Here is a 20243-nt window from a genome sequence, read left to right on the forward strand (position 1 = left end):
TTCAACATGCCAACCTATACAATAACAGCTACAGTAACATAACGGTTTAAAGCGTCTGTTTCTGACTGATTTTGTACCAAAATGCTTTCAATACTTTGATTGTTCTCCCACCTTGTTGCTCTCCAGGTAGAGGGTCTCTATGGCAGGGAGTGGGTGGAGCATGAGCTTGGGAAGCACCTTGATACGATTGGATGACATGTCCAGGATCTAGAAGGCGGGACCGCCAGTCAGAAGAGAACCAATAAGGAGGCAAGCATTCTTTGGTAAGAAAACTACGATCTTAGCTAAAAATATCCAGGTTCTCCTTGAGTGAAATTAAGCTAACGTGCTACATTTCTATGCTTCATGTTCTGCATCCGAACTATCTAAAATACTACCATCGTGGTATGTGTCCTATCTTCCTAGCATGCTACCATCATGGATTGTGTCCTAACTTCCTAACATATTATTCTTCCTATTCTGCATTCTAACTTCGTCACATGCTGCCCTTATGTTCTACATCTTAACTTCCTAACAAGCTATCATCCCAGAATGCCTCCTAACCTCCTAACATGCTGTACTTCATGTTCTGCATCCTAACTTCCTAACAAGCCACCTTTATGTTTTGCATCTAAACTCTTTAACATTCTACTTTCACAGTATACGTTCTGATTTTCCACCAAGCTACCTTTATGTTCAGCATCCTAACGTCCTATCATGCTGCCATTTATGGTATGTGTCCTAGCTTCCTTACATGCTTTTCTTCATGTTCTGCATCCTGATGTCCTAACATGCTGCCCTCTAACTTCCAATCTTCCAAGTATACTTAGTATCTCCATCATCTTCGCTCTTACTTCCAAACATTCTCTGTTCATATGCATCTTTCCTTGCTAACAGGCTACAATCACGACACACAAGCTAACACACTGACCTCCAGCTTGCTGAGTCCAGAGAAGGTGTGGTCACTCAGAGAGTCCAACACATTGTTGTCCAGGTAGAGCTCAGTTAGAGCAGGACAGGCGGTGAAGGAGCCGTCAGAGAGGGACGTCAGGCGGTTTGAACCCAGCCGGAGAACACTGAGGGTGGGCAAGATCGGAGTAACACTGGAGGTCACCTGTGGAATCTGGAGACACAGGAAGTCATGAAAATGTATGTACAAAAACAATATGAGAGAATGAAACATTCATAACTTAACAGACACCTTGTTGCCTGAAAGGTCGATCTCATAGATGGCTGTGAAGATCTGGAAGGAGGACCAGGACAGACTGGAGAACAGGTTGTTGGTAAACAACATAACCTAGGAACACAGAAAGAGAAGAAGAAAAACATCATATTCCAACATATTCCCACTTTCAGGGTTTCCTGTCAGACTATCATCTTATTGCTCTGAAACAAGAAGCTCACGGCTCTGCTGAGTGTCTTGTGATGTCAGCCCTGATAGTCAACAAAAAAACAAAACAAAAAAAACAAAACTTCTCTTAAGCTTGGTGTTTTCTCAGCACAGAGGATGTTTAACTGTGCTGTGTGTTTTTGGTTATTTATGGCAGCACAGTGACATTTAACTGCAGATGATTATTGTGTGGATCATTGTGATGCCAAATAAAGAACAGAAAACGTGGTGATCGTTCGTTGGATCTTTGACATGTCCAGAAATGTAAAGTTTCCTCTGTTCATGTCTTTCGTCTCACCAGCAGCTTTCGGTGTTTCATGGTGTTACCTTGGTCGTGGGGTCAAATCCCGCTGGGACGTTGCTGAAGCCGAGCGCTGTGCAGTTCTCCCTCGTCCGGTAGTCCCTGTCCCTGTCCCTGGTGCAGCCAGCCCACCCTGTAACTTTGGTAATGTGGGAGGACAGGAGGGAGAGGAGGATGAGGAAGAGCTGCATTCTGACAAAAGACCCTCGGCTCCTCAAAGACTGTCTGTCTGAGTCTGAGAGGGGAAAATAAACAACTAAACAGTCTTTCTGGGTGTGTCAGATTTAATCAGCAGTTACTGGAGTAAGACGTGAGACTTCAGTTGTCTGTTGTGATGTGTTGCTCCCTCTCGAGTTAGTGTTGGGTCGTTCGTGAACGAATCGTTCAAAAGAACAAATCTGTTGAGTGAACGTACTGAACTAAATCACTTCCAGAACTGATTTGTTCATTTCTCAGTTCAGTTGCGCTCTGCAGCGAGCGTGCAGGACGGGAGTGGAACTGCCGATTCGGTCCGTGCAAACAATGAATCACTTGCGAGATGCGAGGCAGCCAGGGTGCAGGGAGGGACTGCCTACCACGTGACGAATCACTCGGTCAACGAATCACTCGGTGAATGACGTAACCCCGATCCCTGAGTGATTCAAATCATTTCTTCTCAGCGATACACTTTCATAGGGACCGTTTCTCCAAGCTAACGGCTAATGTAGCCAGGAGTCAAGCCACATGAACACAGTCACACACCTCCCCATTGTTTTAACAGACTTAGTTTCCAGATAAACAAACTTAAACGTCAGGCTGGCCAGTAATGAGACTCACCAGTGCAGGGCAGTGAGTCAGACGATGCAGTACATAGTCAGGGCTCCTCCCACCAAGCACTGAACGATTCGGTGAACGAATCTTTTGAACGAATCTTTCTCATGAACTGATTCTAGTGATTCAGTAACATCTAAAGAACTGCTTTGCCCATCACTATCTGGAGTCCACAGCAATCACGTGACCGATTTAAGACAACGTAGCAGCAACATGCTCGCTGAGTCCCTGCTTCAATTTGTGTGGAAAGTGTGAACTTCTAACTTTGTAACACTTTTTAAATTGTGTTGATCGGCCATATAAAACCGGACTTATGATAAATAATAAACGCCATGATTTTCCTGAATATTGTTGTCACGTTTGATGCGCGTTTGGTGCAGGAAGGAGCGGTATAAACGGCCGTCAGAGCTGGAAGCAACAACAATAACAGCAAAACAAAACAAAACAAAACAAAACAATGACACCCCCTTTCCTATTGGTGGAAAAATGCGCCACTTCAACCAATCAAAAAATTGTATGGCAACACGCAGCATTTGTTGCTGGGGAGAGGGGAGAGTTGTGGGAGTGACGGCAGCGAGAGAGACAGTGGTAACAATCGCGATCATAGACAGAGTTGGGATTTGTGACATTTAGCGTGTTTGGAGTGTGTAGTCAGTGTGTGGTGTAGTGTGTTTTGGAAGAGGAGAGAGCACGCACTGAGTGGTACTCGGAGTAGTGTGTTTTGGAAGAGGAGAGAGCACGCACTGAGTGGTACTCGGAGGTCCGCACAGAGGAGCGAACGGTGCGGCACGCCCACCAGGTCCGGATCTTCCCAAGCCTCAGCTCTGAGCCCTGGAAGACAGAGGATGCTGCTCCAGGTGGGCAGCAGGAGGAGTGACACACCCTGGAAGTGTCAGGCCTGTGATGTGCCCCTCTGTGTTGTGGTGGACAGGAACTGTTTTTCAGCGTGGCGCAAATAATTTGTGTGGCATCTGATCTGTTTTGTAAATAGTTGTTCAAAAAACACCTGAGGCATTGCCTGCTTTTTAATGTAAATAATTATATATAACTTTGTTGTTTGCTAAACTAGGACATGAGTTTGCAATTTATATTTCCATTCTAAGTTACAAAAATGGTTCATTAGACATGTTTGTGGTTTTCACAGTAAAAAATCAAACTTTTTCCTACTTGGATTTTATGTTTTTTGTGTGATTTTAGGTCCAGTGTGTTAGTACAGTATGTTAAAATGAAAAAATAACTGTAAAGTCACACAGGTGAGGTTGTGCTGAAAAGAATGATACCAAACAAGGCAAGGTAAACAGTTTTTTAAGGTGAAGGTTTTTATTTGAGTGTTGGAGGCTTCCTGCTGTCTGTGATGTCATTTAGCAACACTCTCACACTGACACACATTTTCTGTTCGTCCATTAAATGTAAGTTTGAGTGACAAAAAGCTTCATGAGTGCTAAATTTGTTACATTTGAAAGTTCCGATTGGTTGAACTTTGACCTGACTGAAGGCTACCCAGCCTTGGCTACACTCTGTGTGTCTCAGATCGTCTCTCTCACCAAACACTAAATATTCTGAGTGCACTAAGTGTGTTCACACTGCTTAGTACGGGAAAACACAGTGTCCTACTGGAGCACTCATAGGGTCCAGACGCTGAGCGTGGTTTGACGGACACTTCTCACCATCAACAGTCGCCATCTTTGTGACATAGCGGCTGGAACAAGGAGTCCGTTAGTTCTACATGTTTTTGCACTAAGTACCAAAATTGTTGTCTAATAGAAGCCGTCAGTGATGTTTGTTGGGTCCGTAATGTTTTGGTACTGCCAACAACAATGTGAGTGCTAATGTTAGCTACCTAGCTAACTTGCCTCGAGCTACAGCAGCACATTTAATCAGTACTGACGTTGTGGCGTCAGTCTGGTTCATGTGTAGGTGGAGATAGTGGTCACATGTTGGCAATAATGCTCAGACGTCTGTTCGCAATACGCTGTTTAAAAAGAAAACAAAGAAAACGAGGTGGTTTAAAAAAAAAAAACTGTCGTCACTTCTAGTAAGAACAAAACGGCAGTGTGAGATTTGAGACACTACTCTGTTGAAATTAGTGCACCAAGCAAGAAATACGTCGTGTGTGTGCTACACTGAAGTGGACTGACAGTAATATACTATCTGAGACACTCACTGTGTTTACTGCTAATTAGCTGATGTTAGCATGCTAACAGGCTACACTGAGGTTGCTAACATGATAAACCTAGTCTTGTTATTCAATAAATCATCATTTTCACTTGCTTCTATTTAAACAACATGTTAAACTAACACTGAGCAGGTGTTCTGGGTCACCTGTCACCTGATTTGACTACGCAGCAGTTTCAGTGTACAGGTCATTTGAATCCTGTCAAACGTCCACTTCAGTGAAGATGAGATAAAGCTGCTTCATGCACATCTAATACTGGACTTGATAAAGACGTCAGTAACGCCAGATTAAATCAGTTTCACCACATTGTGTTTCTCTCTGTCTGTATTAAAGCTACAGCTCTGCCAGCTGTCTGCTTTATTGATTTATTGCTTTAGATTAATCATTTCTTTTCCTTTGAAAACATCAAGTTGGAACAATTATTCATGAACACAAGCACATTGTTTTAGTGAGTGATTTAATGAATGTTTAATAAAAAGATGACCTGGTTATGTATCTTATAATCACAGATGAAAGCTGTTCGCTAACACTTTAATAAATAACTGAATGGATTCAGTGGATAAATAAAGACATACAGCGATCACACAGTGTTTCTTGGTAGTGATCAAAGCTTTGTATCTGCACAACACAACTCAGATGGTAATGTGGGACAAACACCAAAACACATCTGTATTTCACGTCCCTTTTATTAGAAGAGTTATCAGAGCGTCTACATGAACATGTAGGTTAATGAAGACATTAGATCGTCTTAACAAGTGAAACAAACGACACATTTTTGAGAAAGATTTTGTGTCGAGGCTGGATTTTTGCATGTTTCTAGGGTTGAGCCGAGTACTTCAAGTAAAATGTGTCAATATCTGCACTCAATACAGGAAAATCTATATTTGGGTAGTTTGATGTCTTACTCTTCTGATCAAGACTGATCTGAAGCATAATTCTGAGATTGTTCTGTAAATACTTTTCTAATAAATAGTAAATAACTTCTGATCAACCCATATCAATGCCAGGCTTAAAATAACAGCCTCAGATTAGGCCACACCCACTTTTGATTTAAATGACATTTTCGACTCAAACTCCACCCGTTCCTAGTACAGGTATACATAAATTACCATATAACTTCAACTAAAAGCCTAGTGCTAATTTAACACCCAGTCTCTTTTACTACCTGATGTAGCTACACATTTTGACAAATAAAGGCCTGTCTCTCAATTGAGGCCTGGTCTGGTTGCCAAGCAGTTCATTTTCATAGAAGTTGTTCGGGTGTATAAAAGCAGGTTGTTGGCTACCTCAGATAATGTGTCCGTTCCTGGGTTACCCTGTAAATTATTCAAATTCCTTCAGTCCGTAAAGGTCCTCAGATTAAAAGAATTAAAAAGGTTTTTCATAAAAATGAATCCACAAAATCACTTTATTCTGTTAAAACAATATTCATAGTCCCAAAATCCTTTCGATTCTTTTGATCCGAGGACCCTTACGGACTAAAGGAATATGAATAATTTAATCCAGGATTGGACACATATTCTGACTTAATGACAGCTTTGGAAGTAACGTGGGGAGTCACTTGTTTTGGGAACTGCCCATTGGTTCGACAGCCCATTGGTTCGACATCCCATTGTTCCGACCATATTAAACTCATTGTTCCGAAGTCCGTTCCGAAATCATCATGATGCCCTGTGGTTAAGGTCTGGTTAGGTTTAGGCACAAAAACCACTTGGTTAGGGTCAGGAAAAGATACATAAGCCGTGAGCCTGCTCCGCCTCAAGCTGGTCGCGGCGCACCTTACGCCCGCCGCGAGCCGTTCAGCACCGCGGACAGTCAGACTAATGGGATGTCGAACCAATGGGCTGTCGAACCAATGACATGGACCCCTTGTTTTTCCATCATGGCAGTAAATCAGAATGAAGTACGGTCTCCTTTGGTGCTCATGGTTTTAGTAAAATGAACTGAAGGATTGAATTATGGAGAATCCAACTGATCTTACGATATATAACATCTTTTCATTGACAAAAGTTTAAACATTTATATATGTATGTGTAATCTAAGCAGCTAACTAACGTTAGCCCAAGTGGGTAGCCAACAACCTTTTTTTATACATCCAAAGAACAACCAACCAGACCAGGCTTCTAATCGAGACAGGCCTGTCTTTGTCAAAATGTGCTGCCACTCGTGACTAGGCTTTAAACTGAAGTTTTACGGTAATTTAATTTCAAATTTAAGCAGGGTTAAATGTTGAAAATCTGGCTCAGGGACAAAGGAAATACAGCAAAAACTGCCACTTTTTATATATTAAAAAAATAACGACTGAAATTTTTTCTCATGTTTCTTTTGGTGTCAAGTAAGCGGGAGAAAAACAAAAACTCAGGAATGTGTTTTTGTTTTTGTCATTTCTGACAGGGACACAAAAGTCACGACAGTTTAAGAATGACCCAATATAGCTCTACTGTCAGTGCTTCTTTGATGCCGGATCCATATCTGTCCACAGAACCCTGTGGGACGGGGACGACACCAAAAAGGTTACAGCTGTCGCAGTAGTATTGTATTCTGTCAGCTCAATACATCGTAGGTCAGGAAGACAGTTTGCAACCTGCAGGTGCAATTTGTATTTACGGCAGTGGTGCATCGCTCTGAAACCGTTTTAACTTTGTTGTAGAGTATGGAACATAGACTCTGATAAAAGAAATGATGAATGAGAGATTAGTTATGGATGCTAGACAGGAAGTGATGTCATCACTCACATTGTTGACATCACTGAGCTGCCTCACCCTCAGGAGGCGTGGTCACACTCCAAGGCATGCTGGGTAAGTAGTGTGCCAGCCACTCCCCCCAGCTGCTCCTGGGCTCCCCCTCTTCCTCTCCTCTTTTCACCTCCCACCCCCCAACCACCCAGTCCAGCTCCTCCTTCCCTCCCCCTGCCTCCTCCCTCTCCTCCCTCTCCTCCCTCAGAATTACACTGTAGCGCTTTCTAGAAACTTCTCCTCCACTTCCCGCCTCTCCTTGCCTCCTCCCTCCTCTACTTTCTGCAGAGACCCGACACTCCTCCATCACGTCCCTCCATCCCTCTATCTCCTCCTCTTTGCTTAACAGACGGTACAATGTCTTTCTGTACATTCCCTTCTCCTCCCTCCCTCCTCTTTCTCCTTCTTCCTCTCCCATCGTTCCTCCTCTTCCTCCCGTTGGCTCCAGAGTGACAAGGAGTCTTTCATTCCCTCCTGCACCTTCTTTCCCTCCATCCTCCCTCTCCGTAGCCACTCCTCCCTCTTTGTTGGCGAACAGCACAGAACGATAGAGAGCAATCACTCCTCCTCCTGCTCCTTCTCCGAGCAACTCTTTCCCTCCCCTGCTGCTGTATGTTGACAGCCTCACAACCTCACCACCTCTTCCCCTCCTCGTCAGCGCCATGCTCAGCGGCTTGTACACCTTCCTGTACCAGTTGACCAGCCACACCAGAGTCACTAATATGTACGCCGCTGACGCCACGCACAGCAGCAGACACCCTGCGAAAAGCCAAAAGCAAAACACGCCCGCACCTCCGACAGCACCAATCCTACCACCGGCTCCTTCGTTGATTGCCCATGAAGGGGTTGATGTGATGGTTGCCACGGTGAGGGAGGTTGTTGGAACTACCTGGAGTTTTGGTGTTGTTGACTTGACAGTTGAAAAAACAAATCTGGGTTTTGTTGGCGTTGTGTCAGCAGGACGTTCAGTTGGGGGTCTGACAGTAGGATGAGGAGCCAAGGTATGCGACACATTCAACGGCACAGCAGCAGTAGAAGTAGGAATAGGAAAAGGAATAGGAACGGGAGGAATCGTTGTAGGAACAGGAGGAACAGTAGTGGGAACAGGAGGAACAGTAGTAGGAACAGGAGGAACAGTAGTGGGAACAGGAGGAAGCGTCATAGGAATAAGAGGTGTAGTATCTGGAACAGCTGGAGCAACAGTATCTGTATGGACAGGAATAGTTTGCTTGTCACTGTCTCCGGCTGGATTTGGTTCAGGCGCAGGTGAACACAGGTCAGATTCCTCCAGTGTCACTACAGGTTTATCCTTAAGCCACTGTGGAGAGTCACACACCTGAGGACACAAAGCAATCAGCAAAAAATAATTCACAGGAAGCCAAAATGAATCCTTTCTGAATTTTAAATATGCATCAACTCAGCAATCAGAACTGTAATAACTCAAACTTTCAGTCCTTATTCCCATGTTACGATCTCTCTAGTCTTTAAGATACGATCTTCAGTATGCTCCGAACCACCTAGTTGGTACAAAGTGTTGATCGATCACATCTGAAGGTAAAGAACTGGTGGTACTCACCACACTCTCTGGGTCGCTCTGGATGATTGGGCCATCTCGGGTGTAGACGTTGAATTCATAGTCGTCTAGGTATCTGCGCAAATAACCAAGGGAACAGGAGCAGGCCCAGGGATTGGCTGAGAGGAAGAGGTACGGCACTTCCTCCTTCTTGCTGAACCAATCATCTGGCATCACCATGATCTGAAATTAAAAGGAAGTGTCCTGCAGCGTTCAACATGCCAACCTATACAATAACAGCTACAGTAACATAACGGTTTAAAGCGTCTGTTTCTGACTGATTTTGTACCAAAATGCTTTCAATACTTTGATTGTTCTCCCACCTTGTTGCTCTCCAGGTAGAGGGTCTCTATGGCAGGGAGTGGGTGGAGCATGAGCTCGGGAAGCACCTTGATACGATTGGATGACAAGTCCAGGATCTAGAAGGCGGGACCGCCAGTCAGAAGAGAACCAATAAGGAGGCAAGCATTCTTTGGTAAGAAAACCACGATCTTAGCTAAAAATATCCAGGTTCTCCTTGAGTGAAAATTAAGCTAACGTGCTACATTTCTATGCTTGATGTTCCGCATAAAATACTACCATCGTGGTATGTGTCCTATCTTCCTAGCATGCTACCATCATGGATTGGTATGTGTCCTATCTTCCTAGCATGCTACCATCATGGATTGTGTCCTAACTTCCTAACATGTTATTCTTCCTATTCTGCATTCTAACTGCGTCACATGCTGCCCTTATGTTCTACATCTTAACTTCCTAACATGCTATCATCCCAGAATGCCTCCTAACCTCCTAACATGCTGTACTTCATGTTCTGTGTCCTAACTTCCTAACAAGCCACCTTTATTGTTCTGTGTCCTGACCTAAGATCACAGTATGTGTTTAACTGCCAAACATTCTATCCTCATGTGCTGGGTCCTAACTTCCTAACATGCCACCTTTATGTTTTGAAACTCTTTAACATTCTACTTTCACAGTATACCTTCTGATTTTCCACCAAGCTACCTTTATGTTCAGCATCCTAACGTCCTATCATGCCACCTTAATGTTCTGCATTCTAACTTCCTAACATACTGCCATTTATGGTATGTGTCCTAAACTCCTAACATGCTATTCTTCATGTTCAGCATCCTAACGTCCTATCATGCCACCTTAATGTTCTGCATTCTAACTTCCTTACATGCTACTTTCATGGATTGTGTCCTAGCTTCCTGTCATTGTGCCTTCATGTTCTGCATTGTAACTTCCCAACATGCTATCTTAATGTTCTGTGCCTGTACTACAATCCCGATATGCGTCCTAACTGTTTGACATGCTACCTTCACATTCTGCATTGAGTCATTGCTACCATCCTGGTATGTGTTCTAACTGCCTAACATACTACCTTCATGTTCTGCATCCTAATGTCCTAACACGCTGCCCTCTAACTTCCAACCTTCCAAGTATACTTAGTGTCTCCATCATCTTCACTCTTACTTCCAAACATTCTCTGTTCATATGCATCTTTCCTTGCGAACAGGCTACAATCACGACACACAAGCTAACACACTGACCTCCAGCTTGCTGAGTCCAGAGAAGGTGTGGTCACTCAGAGAGTCCACCACGTTGTTGTCCAGGTAGAGTTCAGTTAGAGCAGGACAGGCGGTGAAGGAGCCGTCAGAGAGGGACGTCAGGCGGTTCGAACCCAGCCGGAGAACACTGAGGGTGGGCAAGATCGGAGTAACACTGGAGGTCACCTGTGGAATCTGGAGACACAGGAAGTCATGAAAATATATGTACAAAAACAATATGAGAGAATGAAACATTCATAACTTAACACTGATCGCTGATATCAACTTGATTAAATCAGTATTCAGTTACAGACACCTTGTTGCCTGAAAAGTCGATCTCATAGATGGCTGTGAAGATCTGGAAGGAGGACCAGGACAGACTGGAGAACAGGTTGTTGGTAAACAACATAACCTAGGAACACAGAAAGAGAAGAAGAAGAAAAACATCATATTCCAACATATTATATATGTTATATAATATACTTTACTGTCAGGGTTTCCTGTCACACTGTCATCTTATTGCCCTGAAACAGGAAGCTTGCGGTTCTGCTGTGTGTCTGGTCCTGTCAATCAAACACTTACATCCAGTCATGGTCGAGTTCAGCCCTGACAGTCAACAAAACCAAAACCTCCCAAGTCCTCACATTTTAAAACTTGTTTAAAAGCTATTTTGCTTTAAGGATGTTTAACAGTGTAGTTTGTAGAGGCACATTGATCGATTGGCTCATCACAATGTAGTACCTTTTGGAAGTTTTTGGCAGTGCAGTGACATTTAACTGCAGATGGTTATTGTGTGGATTATTTTGAGGCCAAATAAAGAACAGAAAATATGGTGATCGTTGGATCTTCAACATGTCCAGAAAAGAAAGTTCCTCCTGGTTGAAAAGCAAACACTATGAATAAACTAAGTGATTTATTATCATAGTATTTTGAATTATTATTGTTGTCTTTTTTTTAATGTATATGACAACAAATTTAAACTTGTACTTAAGAGTAGGACTACAATGATTGTCACAATATGCTCTTCCAAGCACAGAGTGTAAAAAAAAAAGCCATAGCAACCTAACATTAGCTAAGTTCTGAAAATCAGGTGTTATTTTCTAAGATACTGAAGTGATTATCAAAAAAAAAGAGCTACTGAAAATGACTCAAATGTACTTTCAAACATTTTGATTATTGTGTTTCATTTTAAGAGATTTAGATTTTTTTTTGTATATATCAATATTGAAAATATCCATATATATATATATATATATATATATATATATATATATCCAAATATCCATATTAATAGTCATTCATTTTAAACATATTATTTTATTAAATTTGATTTAAAAAATCTGTATTCCGATATAACCCTGAATATTACGTCTGAAAATCAACTTTCCTTCATGACTAAAATAACAGATTGAGGTCATTTCTGTTTATTCTCCAGCTATAACTTGACGTCGTTCATGTCTCTCCTCTCACCAGCAGCTTTCGGTGTTTTGTGGAGTTACCTTGGTCGTGGGTTCAAATCCCGCTGGGACGTCGCTGAAGCCGAGCGCTGTGCAGTTCTCCCTTGTCCGGTGGTCCTTGTCCCTGTCCCTGGTGCAGCCAGCCCACGCTGTAACTGTGGCAACGTAGGAGGACAGGAGGAAGAGGAGGGTGAGGAAGAGCTGCATTCTGAAGAAGACCCTCGGCTCCTCAAAGACTGTCCGTCTGAGTCTAAGAGGACAAAAACTATGAAACTGAAGAGGAAACACGTACAGTATCTGCTATGCGTGTCTGTGTGGTTTGATTGACATTTACTGAAGCAGGAACTGTGATAAGACGCAGCTGTTGGTCTGTTGATACTAGCATGTGTTTGTCTTCTTTCTCTATGGATATTTTTTGTTCCCTCCAGCTTCCTCATTGTCTTTTTTAGGTCATTTTGTATTTGAGTGTTTGAGACTTCCTGCTGTCTGTGGTGCTGTTCAGAATCATGGAGAGACTGGAGAGTGACCACCACTGACATTACTGCGATCAATGATTACTGTTTCGGGGACAAAAAACATCACAAGTGCTTTATTTGTTCAATTCCCAGCCAACATTTGTATGCGGGGCCTATGTAGGTAGCAAATGGGCTAAAATAAATGGGCCCTGTATGGGATTGTCCATGGATTCCATAATGGCCAAAGCCAGTTGTCCACATGGTTGGGATTGATCAAGTGGGCCCCACACAGGTTACACCAGGGCTACCTGGGTACCAAGTGGGTATGGGCCTAAAATGGGCATCTTACATGGGACCCACTTGGGTAAACCCACTCATGTGGGCAACTGGCATGGGGTCAGCGTGGAACCTGTGGACAGTCCCATAAGGTCCATTTTTACGTCCATTTACAACCCACATACAAATGTTGGCTGGGTTTGTACTTCAAATTTGTTGATCTTTGACCTGACCGAGGGCTATGCTTGTGCAGTGATTGGAAGAGTTTTTAACTGCTTATGGAACAGTCTTAATTTAATACCGATACCTATAAGCTATAAGCAGACACGACCATTAGCGAGAAGACTGGCTATTTCTATATAAGTCTCGTCCCCAGATCAGTCTCCCCACCAAATCACATGAATTCACGACACGCAGACCAGAAGATTCAACATTTCCATTTTCCCTGGCAAAGTTCGACAGAAGTTTGTACGTTAGCCAGTTAAAGGAAGCAGGAAAAGGTTTTCCTTTGCAGAATTTTATTTTTGAAGTAATAATTTGTGGTTTTGGCCGATACTGGAGCGGGATCAGCAAACAGAAAAACAAAGAAAAGGCTAAACTGACAACAATAGAGCACGGGCGAAAACAGGAGTCAATCTCAATCACCCAGCAGATGGAGAGGACTGATTCAAATTGCAGTCAATGGTAATTGCCCCCCTGGTCCCACCCTGGGGGCACCACTTGTAATACATCCATTTTATTTATGAAATACATTGCAAATCGTCGTTGAACATTAATACATAAAATTATGTTGGTGGCTAAAACAAAGCTAGCTAATGCTTTGGCTTGCATTAGTTAAAAGTAGCTAAAGTTTATGACTTATGATCTGGTTTTGCTCCACCAGCATTTGTATCTACTTAAAATTTTGGCTAACGTTAGTTGAATGTAGCTAATGTTTGATGTCCAGACTTTGCCCTTCTAGTATATGTAGTTGGCTAACGTTTTGGCAGAATTAGTAAAATGTATTTTACTGACAAGGCTTTGCCCTTCCAGCATTTGCGACAAGCTAACAGCTAACGCTAGTTGAATGTAGCTAACATTTATGACCAGGCTTTGCTCATCCAGCATTTGTAACTAGATTAATGCTGGACGAGCAAAGCCTGGACATTTGGCTAACGTTAATTGAATGTAGCTTAAGTTTATGACCAGGTTTTGCCTCTCCAGTATGTGTAGCCAGCTAATGTTTATGACCAGGCTTTGCTCCTCCAACATTTGTAGTTAGGTAACATTTTGGCTAACATTAGTTGAATGCTAATGTTTTGTCTAACACTGGTTTAATGTAGCTAACATTAATGACCACGTGTTGCCCTTCCAGTATGTGTAGCTAGCTAATGTTTTGTCTAACATTGGTTCAATGTAGCTAATGTTAATGACCACGTGTTGCCCTTACAGTATGCGCAACAGGGAAAATAGTGTCTTAAATAAGTTGCATCTTTCTTTTCATTCGCTCCCAAAACAAATGCACGCATGAGCCAAAACAAGATCTTTACAGCACAAGTTGTTGGTGCTCATGGGAAATGCAGTCTTCATTCCGGGAAATGCTACCGCCCACAGGGGCCGCCAAAATCAACACAGGAAAAATGTCCCTGTAGAAGTTCTAAGATGGAGGACAAAGAAGTGTAGAAAACTTAATAACATGATGAAAGCTGTGCAGCCGTACGGAGGGAAACAGTGAAGTGAGTCGTGTTCAGTTTTTCATTTTTACTGACAGTTTATTGCCATCATGTTGTCTGCAGGTAGAGCCTGAGATTGGTTCCTGATACAACACAAACAACAACAGACACAACAACCCAACAACAGACAGGAAAACAACTGAAGGGGCTCTGAGCCAATAGGAGGAGGGCTAGACCATGACGTCATCATGTCCACATCTGTTTTCCAGAGTCCTGAAGTGACATCGCGCTGTGATGTCACCGATTCTGAGGTTGTGACTGGAGCAGGGGTGCAGGGAATGGGCGGGGCCAGTCAGTAACGGGTGGGGGTTTCCTAGAATGTCGAATCTAGAATGTTCCAGAATTTTGCAGAGACCGGTTGCCATGGCAACGGCACCCCCAAGGCCCCTCCTCCTCCAAAATAACAAAACTAAACAGACAATTAGAAGAAAAACAATAAAATCAGATTTATAACGTAAAACAAACTTTAGATTATGATTCTAAATTAACCCGGAAACACACGTACACACACGCAGACGTCCAACACACTGACACACACACATGAACACACACACGAACACACCCAGGCGGTTGCATGAGGGCGAAGAAGCTCCCTTTAGCAGCATCCAAAAGAACCCAATATTAATGACACTTTATACTTTATAATAATTATATTAATAATAGTGATGATGACGTGATGACATCACAAAGCAAAGGTCGAACATGTTGGCGAGGTTAAAATACAAGAAGCAAATGAATACACAAAGAAAAAATAAAACAGCCAATCAGAAGCCCAAGCTGGAAATAGAAAAAAAAAATAAAAATCAATAAAATAAAATTAACAAAAAACATAAAAAAGGAAACATTGTTTCCCATCAAGCCCGGCGGTGGCAGCAGGTTATCAAGATTGTCCCGTGATTGGTCGATTCCAGAGACAGCAGAGCAAAGCAGAAACTAAATTCTGCTGATGTCATGCTTCTCGGGCCAATCACAATTAATTCAGTATTTGTCATCATCATAGTCGCGGCGACTTCCTCCCTGACTGGGAGGGAGCGCTCCACTGGTTGGTTCTGACCTTTTGTGAAAAAGGTCCCAAAGTCACGGAGCACAAAGACGCTCCACTCGTCATCTCCCACAATGCTTTGCTCTGTGTGGGTGGGGTTTAGGCAGTGCCGCTAACTCCCAGTTGACAGTAAACATATCATCATCATTAAGGGCAGATGAAACCCACAGAGATTGCGTTCAGGTAGACGTGGGAAGTTGGAAATTTGTGTCAGCCTAGAGGTGCAGTGAACACAGCAGAACAACAGATGCTGATATTTCAGATCTAAAATGAAGAAATAACAATTAGCAACTATTTTGATAATTTATCGCTTCAGTCATTTATCAACTGAAAAAATGCTGCTTTTCAGTGTCGTATCATTTTCAACTGAAAACTTTTCTTCTTTTAATCAAAACACTGAAGGAACTGATGATTTTTTTTCTGTTTTCAGACATTTTGAGACTTAATGAATTAATTAATCAACAATGAAAAAACAAACATCTACAACTGTCTTTATGTTGAAAAAAATTGCCTTTAAAGTGACATTAAATGCAACAATTTCCAGCTTCCTGACGTCTCATGAAGGCAGCATTATTCCTCGTCCCTTCTTGGACATTATAAAAACGTGTTCTTGTCAGGTCCTTTAAATCACACAGAACATGTCGCAGTGTCTCTTCCTACTTCAAACACAAAGCTTATTGTCTCTCTTCCTCCTTCACTCACCCACCAGCTGTCTCATACTACATATCCCAGAGTTCCTTGCTCACACAACCCTACATGTACCATAATCCATCATGATTCCTACAATCTCCAATGTCTGCTGAATGAGTCAGCATTCCTACATCTCCCATGAGGCATCACTTACTACATTTCCCACGATTGCCAGAGACGGTGAAGGCGACACACATGATGTCGCAGCCTTTTTTAAAAAATAGATTCATCTTCATAAAAACATCAACACGAATAAGTCAGGATACACTTCAAATATACACACAACGCTTTAAAAAGATTCAACATGCGAGTCTCTCAACACCTCCTCCTCCTCTTCCTCCTCACACCTTCCTCTTCGACAGAGGACACAGCTCCACCCTCTGTTTGTCTGTACAGCAGTGTGTCTGTCAGCTCCTGCAGGAGGCGCCGCAGAGCAGCTTTCTTTGGTTTGTGGCGCTCAGCGACGCAGCATTCAATGTCACACGGGAGAGACGGAAACTACGAGCTTCAACAAGTTCAAGTGTATTTCATTAAAGAGTTATAAATATGTTTGTCACATTATTTTAACTCCACAAGTTTAACGTACAGTCACTTTGTTATCGACTCCACCGAGACAATATTACATCACCGACACACCAGTGTTGTTGGTTTTTCTTACGTTGAAATGTCAGAACTGAAATACTATAATGATGTTTGAGGTCACAAGTTTAGAAAGTGTAAAATCTAAAAAGAAGACGGGGATCCTTACAAGTCCATTTTTAAAAATGATTGATATATTGTAATCAGATTTGGTTAAACTATCAGTACGTCCTCTTGTGGTAGAAACTAACTCGTAAATGGAAATTTTCTTTAAGCTCCAAGTTCATGACTTGTGTTGTAAAAATGAGCTCATGAGTTCCAGTTGAATGCAGCATACTGCCTTATCTTTTGCTAATAGCTAGCCCCCGGAGCTAACACTTCAGGTAATGCTAACAGTAGCTATCCCCCGGAGCTATCGGTAATGCTAACAGTAGCTAGCCCCTGGAGCTAACACCTTAGTTTCAGCAAACGGTAGCTAGCTCCCAGAGCTAACACTTCACGTCATTTAGAGATTCACAAGTTCATTTTTAGAATGTAAAATCTGGAAAAAATACAGTCAGGGTTCCTTATGAGTTCATCTTAAAAACACTGACTGATTTATTGTAATCAGATTATGTTAAACTATCGAGCCTCAGAAATCCAGTTTATGCCTCTTTGTTTGCTCTTCAATAGTTATTTTTTTTACTTCTGCTCTTATACTTATTGTTCTAACCTCTTATTTTATTTACTTTTATTATTTTATTTCTCATGTCTCTATGTATCTGTACTTACGTCTGTCTTTGCACTGCTGCAACATCTGAATTTACCCTCAGGGTATCTTAATCTTTTAGAGTAACTGATAATCTTTGAACTTTTCCAATCTGTAGCTGAAGTCGTACAAGCTGAAATTCCCATACAACATGAATGCTGCCTTGGCTAAGCTAGGCTAGGCTAATACGTTCACCTGTGCAGCACTTCACCACCTAAAGTATTAGCCTTAAAAGCTAATTAGCCACTCATTGCTCCCTGCTCAGGCTAACTGACTAGCCCGAGCTAATACAGACCTCTCAAACTGAACCAGGCTAGATAGCCTCCTGGGCTAACAGCCGCTAAAAGAGAAAAGAGCTAAAACTCAAAATCCATCTAAGTAAAAACACTCGTCCTGCTCAGGATTAACAAATCAACATACTTCATCTTTAAGTTAAAAAGAAACAGCTTCACCTGGAGACTTACGCCAACAGTAGCTAGCCCCCGACCTAACACTTAAGTTTCTGCTAATGGCAGCTAGCCCCAGGAGCCAACACCTCAGCTTTGGCCAACGGTAGACATCCCCAGGGGATAGCACTTCCACTTTGGCTAATGGTAGCTAGCCCCGGGAGCTAACACTTCAGCTTGTGCTAATGGTAGCTAGCCTCAGGAGCTAAAATTTCAGCCTTGCTTAACAGTAGCTAGCCCTCGGAGATAACACTTGAGCATCGGCTCTTAACTAACCCTGGGAGCTAACACTACAGTTGTGCTAGCCCTGGGAGGTAACCATTAGCTCTTTATAAACGGCTGATCAAGACCAAAGTGATCTATGAAATTAATAAAACTACACTGCGTAATAAACTTCCATCCTGTTTGACAGCCTGACAAAAGAAAAAACAAAACAAAACAAACAACAACAAAAACAAAACAGTGTTGCTAAGGCAACAGCTAACCCGTGCTAACGTAAAGGCTAGGAGCAAGCTACACCCACACACACAGCAGGATTGAAGGAACAGGATGTGTGTGATGTTAGTTGGTGTGTGACGGGCCGACTCAGTGTTGTAAAAGTGCTGAAATACACACACACACACACACACACACACACACACACACACACTCTCTCACACACACACAGCCCATTCTCTACAGCATCAGGAGCGCCACGTGTCCTGCAGCCAATCAGAGGCCGCCCCGGTGTCAGAGGTCAGATGGGGGTCTCCTTGTTGTTTTTGAGGTCCGGTGCGCTGAACTGCCGCCTCATCCTGGGTGGCGTGGTGAAGCCCCACCCCCCCTGTGGTGGCCCCGCCCCTAGCAGCATGTCAGCAGGAGGGGGCGGGGCCCCGGAGCGTGGCAGGCTGTGGTAATTGGGGTGAGGTCCTGGCTGGAATGGTGCATTATGGGGGTTGTAGTAGGGGTGGTGATGGAACTGATGGTGCTGGTGATGATTATAATGGAAGCCTCCGTCTCTGTCTCTGTCCCTCCCCCCTCCTCCACCTCCTCCTCCTCTCCCACCTCCTCTCTCCCCTCCTGGTCCTGGCGACACTCCCCTCCTCTGTCTCGGTCGCCCCTGGTGACCGCCGCCGTGTCGCTGGTCACCGTCATAGTTGCCTTGAGGGGAACTGTCCAGGGAGTTGCGGCGGTAGCGCCGCTGGTGGTTTTGGTTGTTGCCCTGTTGGTGGTGGTAGAAGCCACCCTGGTTACCTTGGTTACGCTGCTGCCAGGCACGATGAGGGCTGGGGGTGCGCATGCGAGGGGGCGGAGCTTGGAATGGGAGGGGCAGGAGACCCTGAGGAGGAGGAGGTGATGGAGACCCTTTGCCCTCCACTCCTCCTCCTCCACCTCCGTCCTCCTGCTGCTGCTGCTCTCCTCCATCTCCCTCTCCCTCCCCCAGACCCAGTGCCTGCAGGGCGGCGCTGGCTGGTCCCCATGACAACCGGTGGGCGGGGTTACTCTTGAAGGGGAACTTGAGCTTGCACTCCTGTGGGGGGATGAAGCGGCCGGTCCCGGGGAGATGAACAGGGACGACGGGGGTGTTCGGACCTGCAGGAGGGAGGACACAGGACGTCATGCGTCTCCTGAAACACTCGTCACATATCTGATCAAACATTTGACGTGTTCAGTTATGTAATCTGATATCTGACCCTGGTTCTGTCCTCGTAGTTTCTTGGTGATGTTCTGCTGCTGCAGGTTCAGGATTCGCTGCTGTTCCTGTTTCAGCCAGCGGAGGCGGCCTCGCCTGAACGCCGGGTCCTCCTCCATCAGCCGCTGAACTCTGACCTCCGGGGGCTTGGTGTCGTCATCGCCGTCGCTTCTCTGAGGCGACCCGCCTTCCTCTTTACCGTTCACATCGTCATCCTGGAAGCAAGAGGACTGGTTAGTATAAGACTGATGATCAGGTGGTGGAGCGGGACGCAGTGTATGAACGTACCTGAACAGGTATGATGCTCTCCATCTTGATCATCCTGTCTCTCAGAGCTTTGATCTCCTCGTCCTTCATGTTGTTTTGCAACTTCACTTCCTGGAGGAGTCAGAGACGTTTATTTGATTTTATTATTTATTTTTCTATTTTATACAGCGAAAACACTTCTGTGCAGAATGTTCCTTTAACAACAACTAGAAATACTAACTCCGCCCACCAGCCTACCCTGTGGTTGTATGACTCCGCCCACCAGCCCACCCTGTGGTTGTATGACTCCACCCACCAGCCCACCCTGTGGTTGTATGACTCCGCCCACCAGCCCACCCTGTGGTTGTATAACTCCGCCCACCAGCCCACCCTGTGGTTGTATGACTCC

At 43.8% G+C, this 20243-nt stretch overlaps 3 protein-coding genes across 5 annotated transcripts in view; all 3 read right to left on the reverse strand.

Moving 5' to 3' along the window:
• The window catches only part of LOC126404321 (SLIT and NTRK-like protein 4), a 10087-nt gene extending 7876 nt beyond the window's left edge, over positions 1–2211 (reverse strand). Inside the window, exons 1-3 of one of the 3 annotated variants that reach the window (XM_050067486.1) lie at positions 1697–2211; positions 1181–1276; positions 911–1102 (exon numbers count right to left, since the gene is read on the reverse strand). In XM_050067486.1, coding sequence (XP_049923443.1) covers positions 911–1102; positions 1181–1276; positions 1697–1861 — 453 coding nt within the window. In that variant the 5' untranslated portion in view covers positions 1862–2211. The remainder of the gene's footprint in view (positions 1–910; positions 1103–1180; positions 1277–1696) is intronic. The other 2 variants (XM_050067485.1, XM_050067484.1) reach the window with 2 other exon arrangements.
• Positions 2212–5324: 3113 nt separating this feature from the next.
• Positions 5325–12247, reverse strand: LOC126404297 (platelet glycoprotein Ib alpha chain-like). Its single transcript, XM_050067444.1, has 6 exons — positions 12011–12247; positions 10828–10923; positions 10515–10706; positions 9288–9383; positions 8968–9147; positions 5325–8727 (listed from the first exon to the last, which is right to left on the reverse strand). The coding sequence occupies exons 1-6, from the start codon at positions 12173–12175 to the stop codon at positions 7402–7404; spliced, it is 2055 nt and encodes a 684-aa protein (XP_049923401.1). The 5' UTR covers positions 12176–12247; the 3' UTR covers positions 5325–7401.
• A 2182-nt stretch (positions 12248–14429) lies between these two features.
• The window catches only part of kif1c (kinesin family member 1C), a 34473-nt gene continuing 28659 nt past the window's right edge, over positions 14430–20243 (reverse strand). Inside the window, exons 29-31 of the mRNA XM_050067594.1 lie at positions 19877–19966; positions 19590–19803; positions 14430–19488 (exon numbers count right to left, since the gene is read on the reverse strand). Of these exons, the coding sequence (XP_049923551.1) occupies positions 18653–19488; positions 19590–19803; positions 19877–19966 (1140 nt within the window). The 3' untranslated portion in view covers positions 14430–18652. The remainder of the gene's footprint in view (positions 19489–19589; positions 19804–19876; positions 19967–20243) is intronic.

The sequence above is a fragment of the Epinephelus moara genome, chromosome 17 (assembly GCF_006386435.1).
Source record: "Epinephelus moara isolate mb chromosome 17, YSFRI_EMoa_1.0, whole genome shotgun sequence".
Taxonomy (NCBI): Eukaryota; Metazoa; Chordata; class Actinopteri; order Perciformes; family Serranidae; genus Epinephelus; species Epinephelus moara.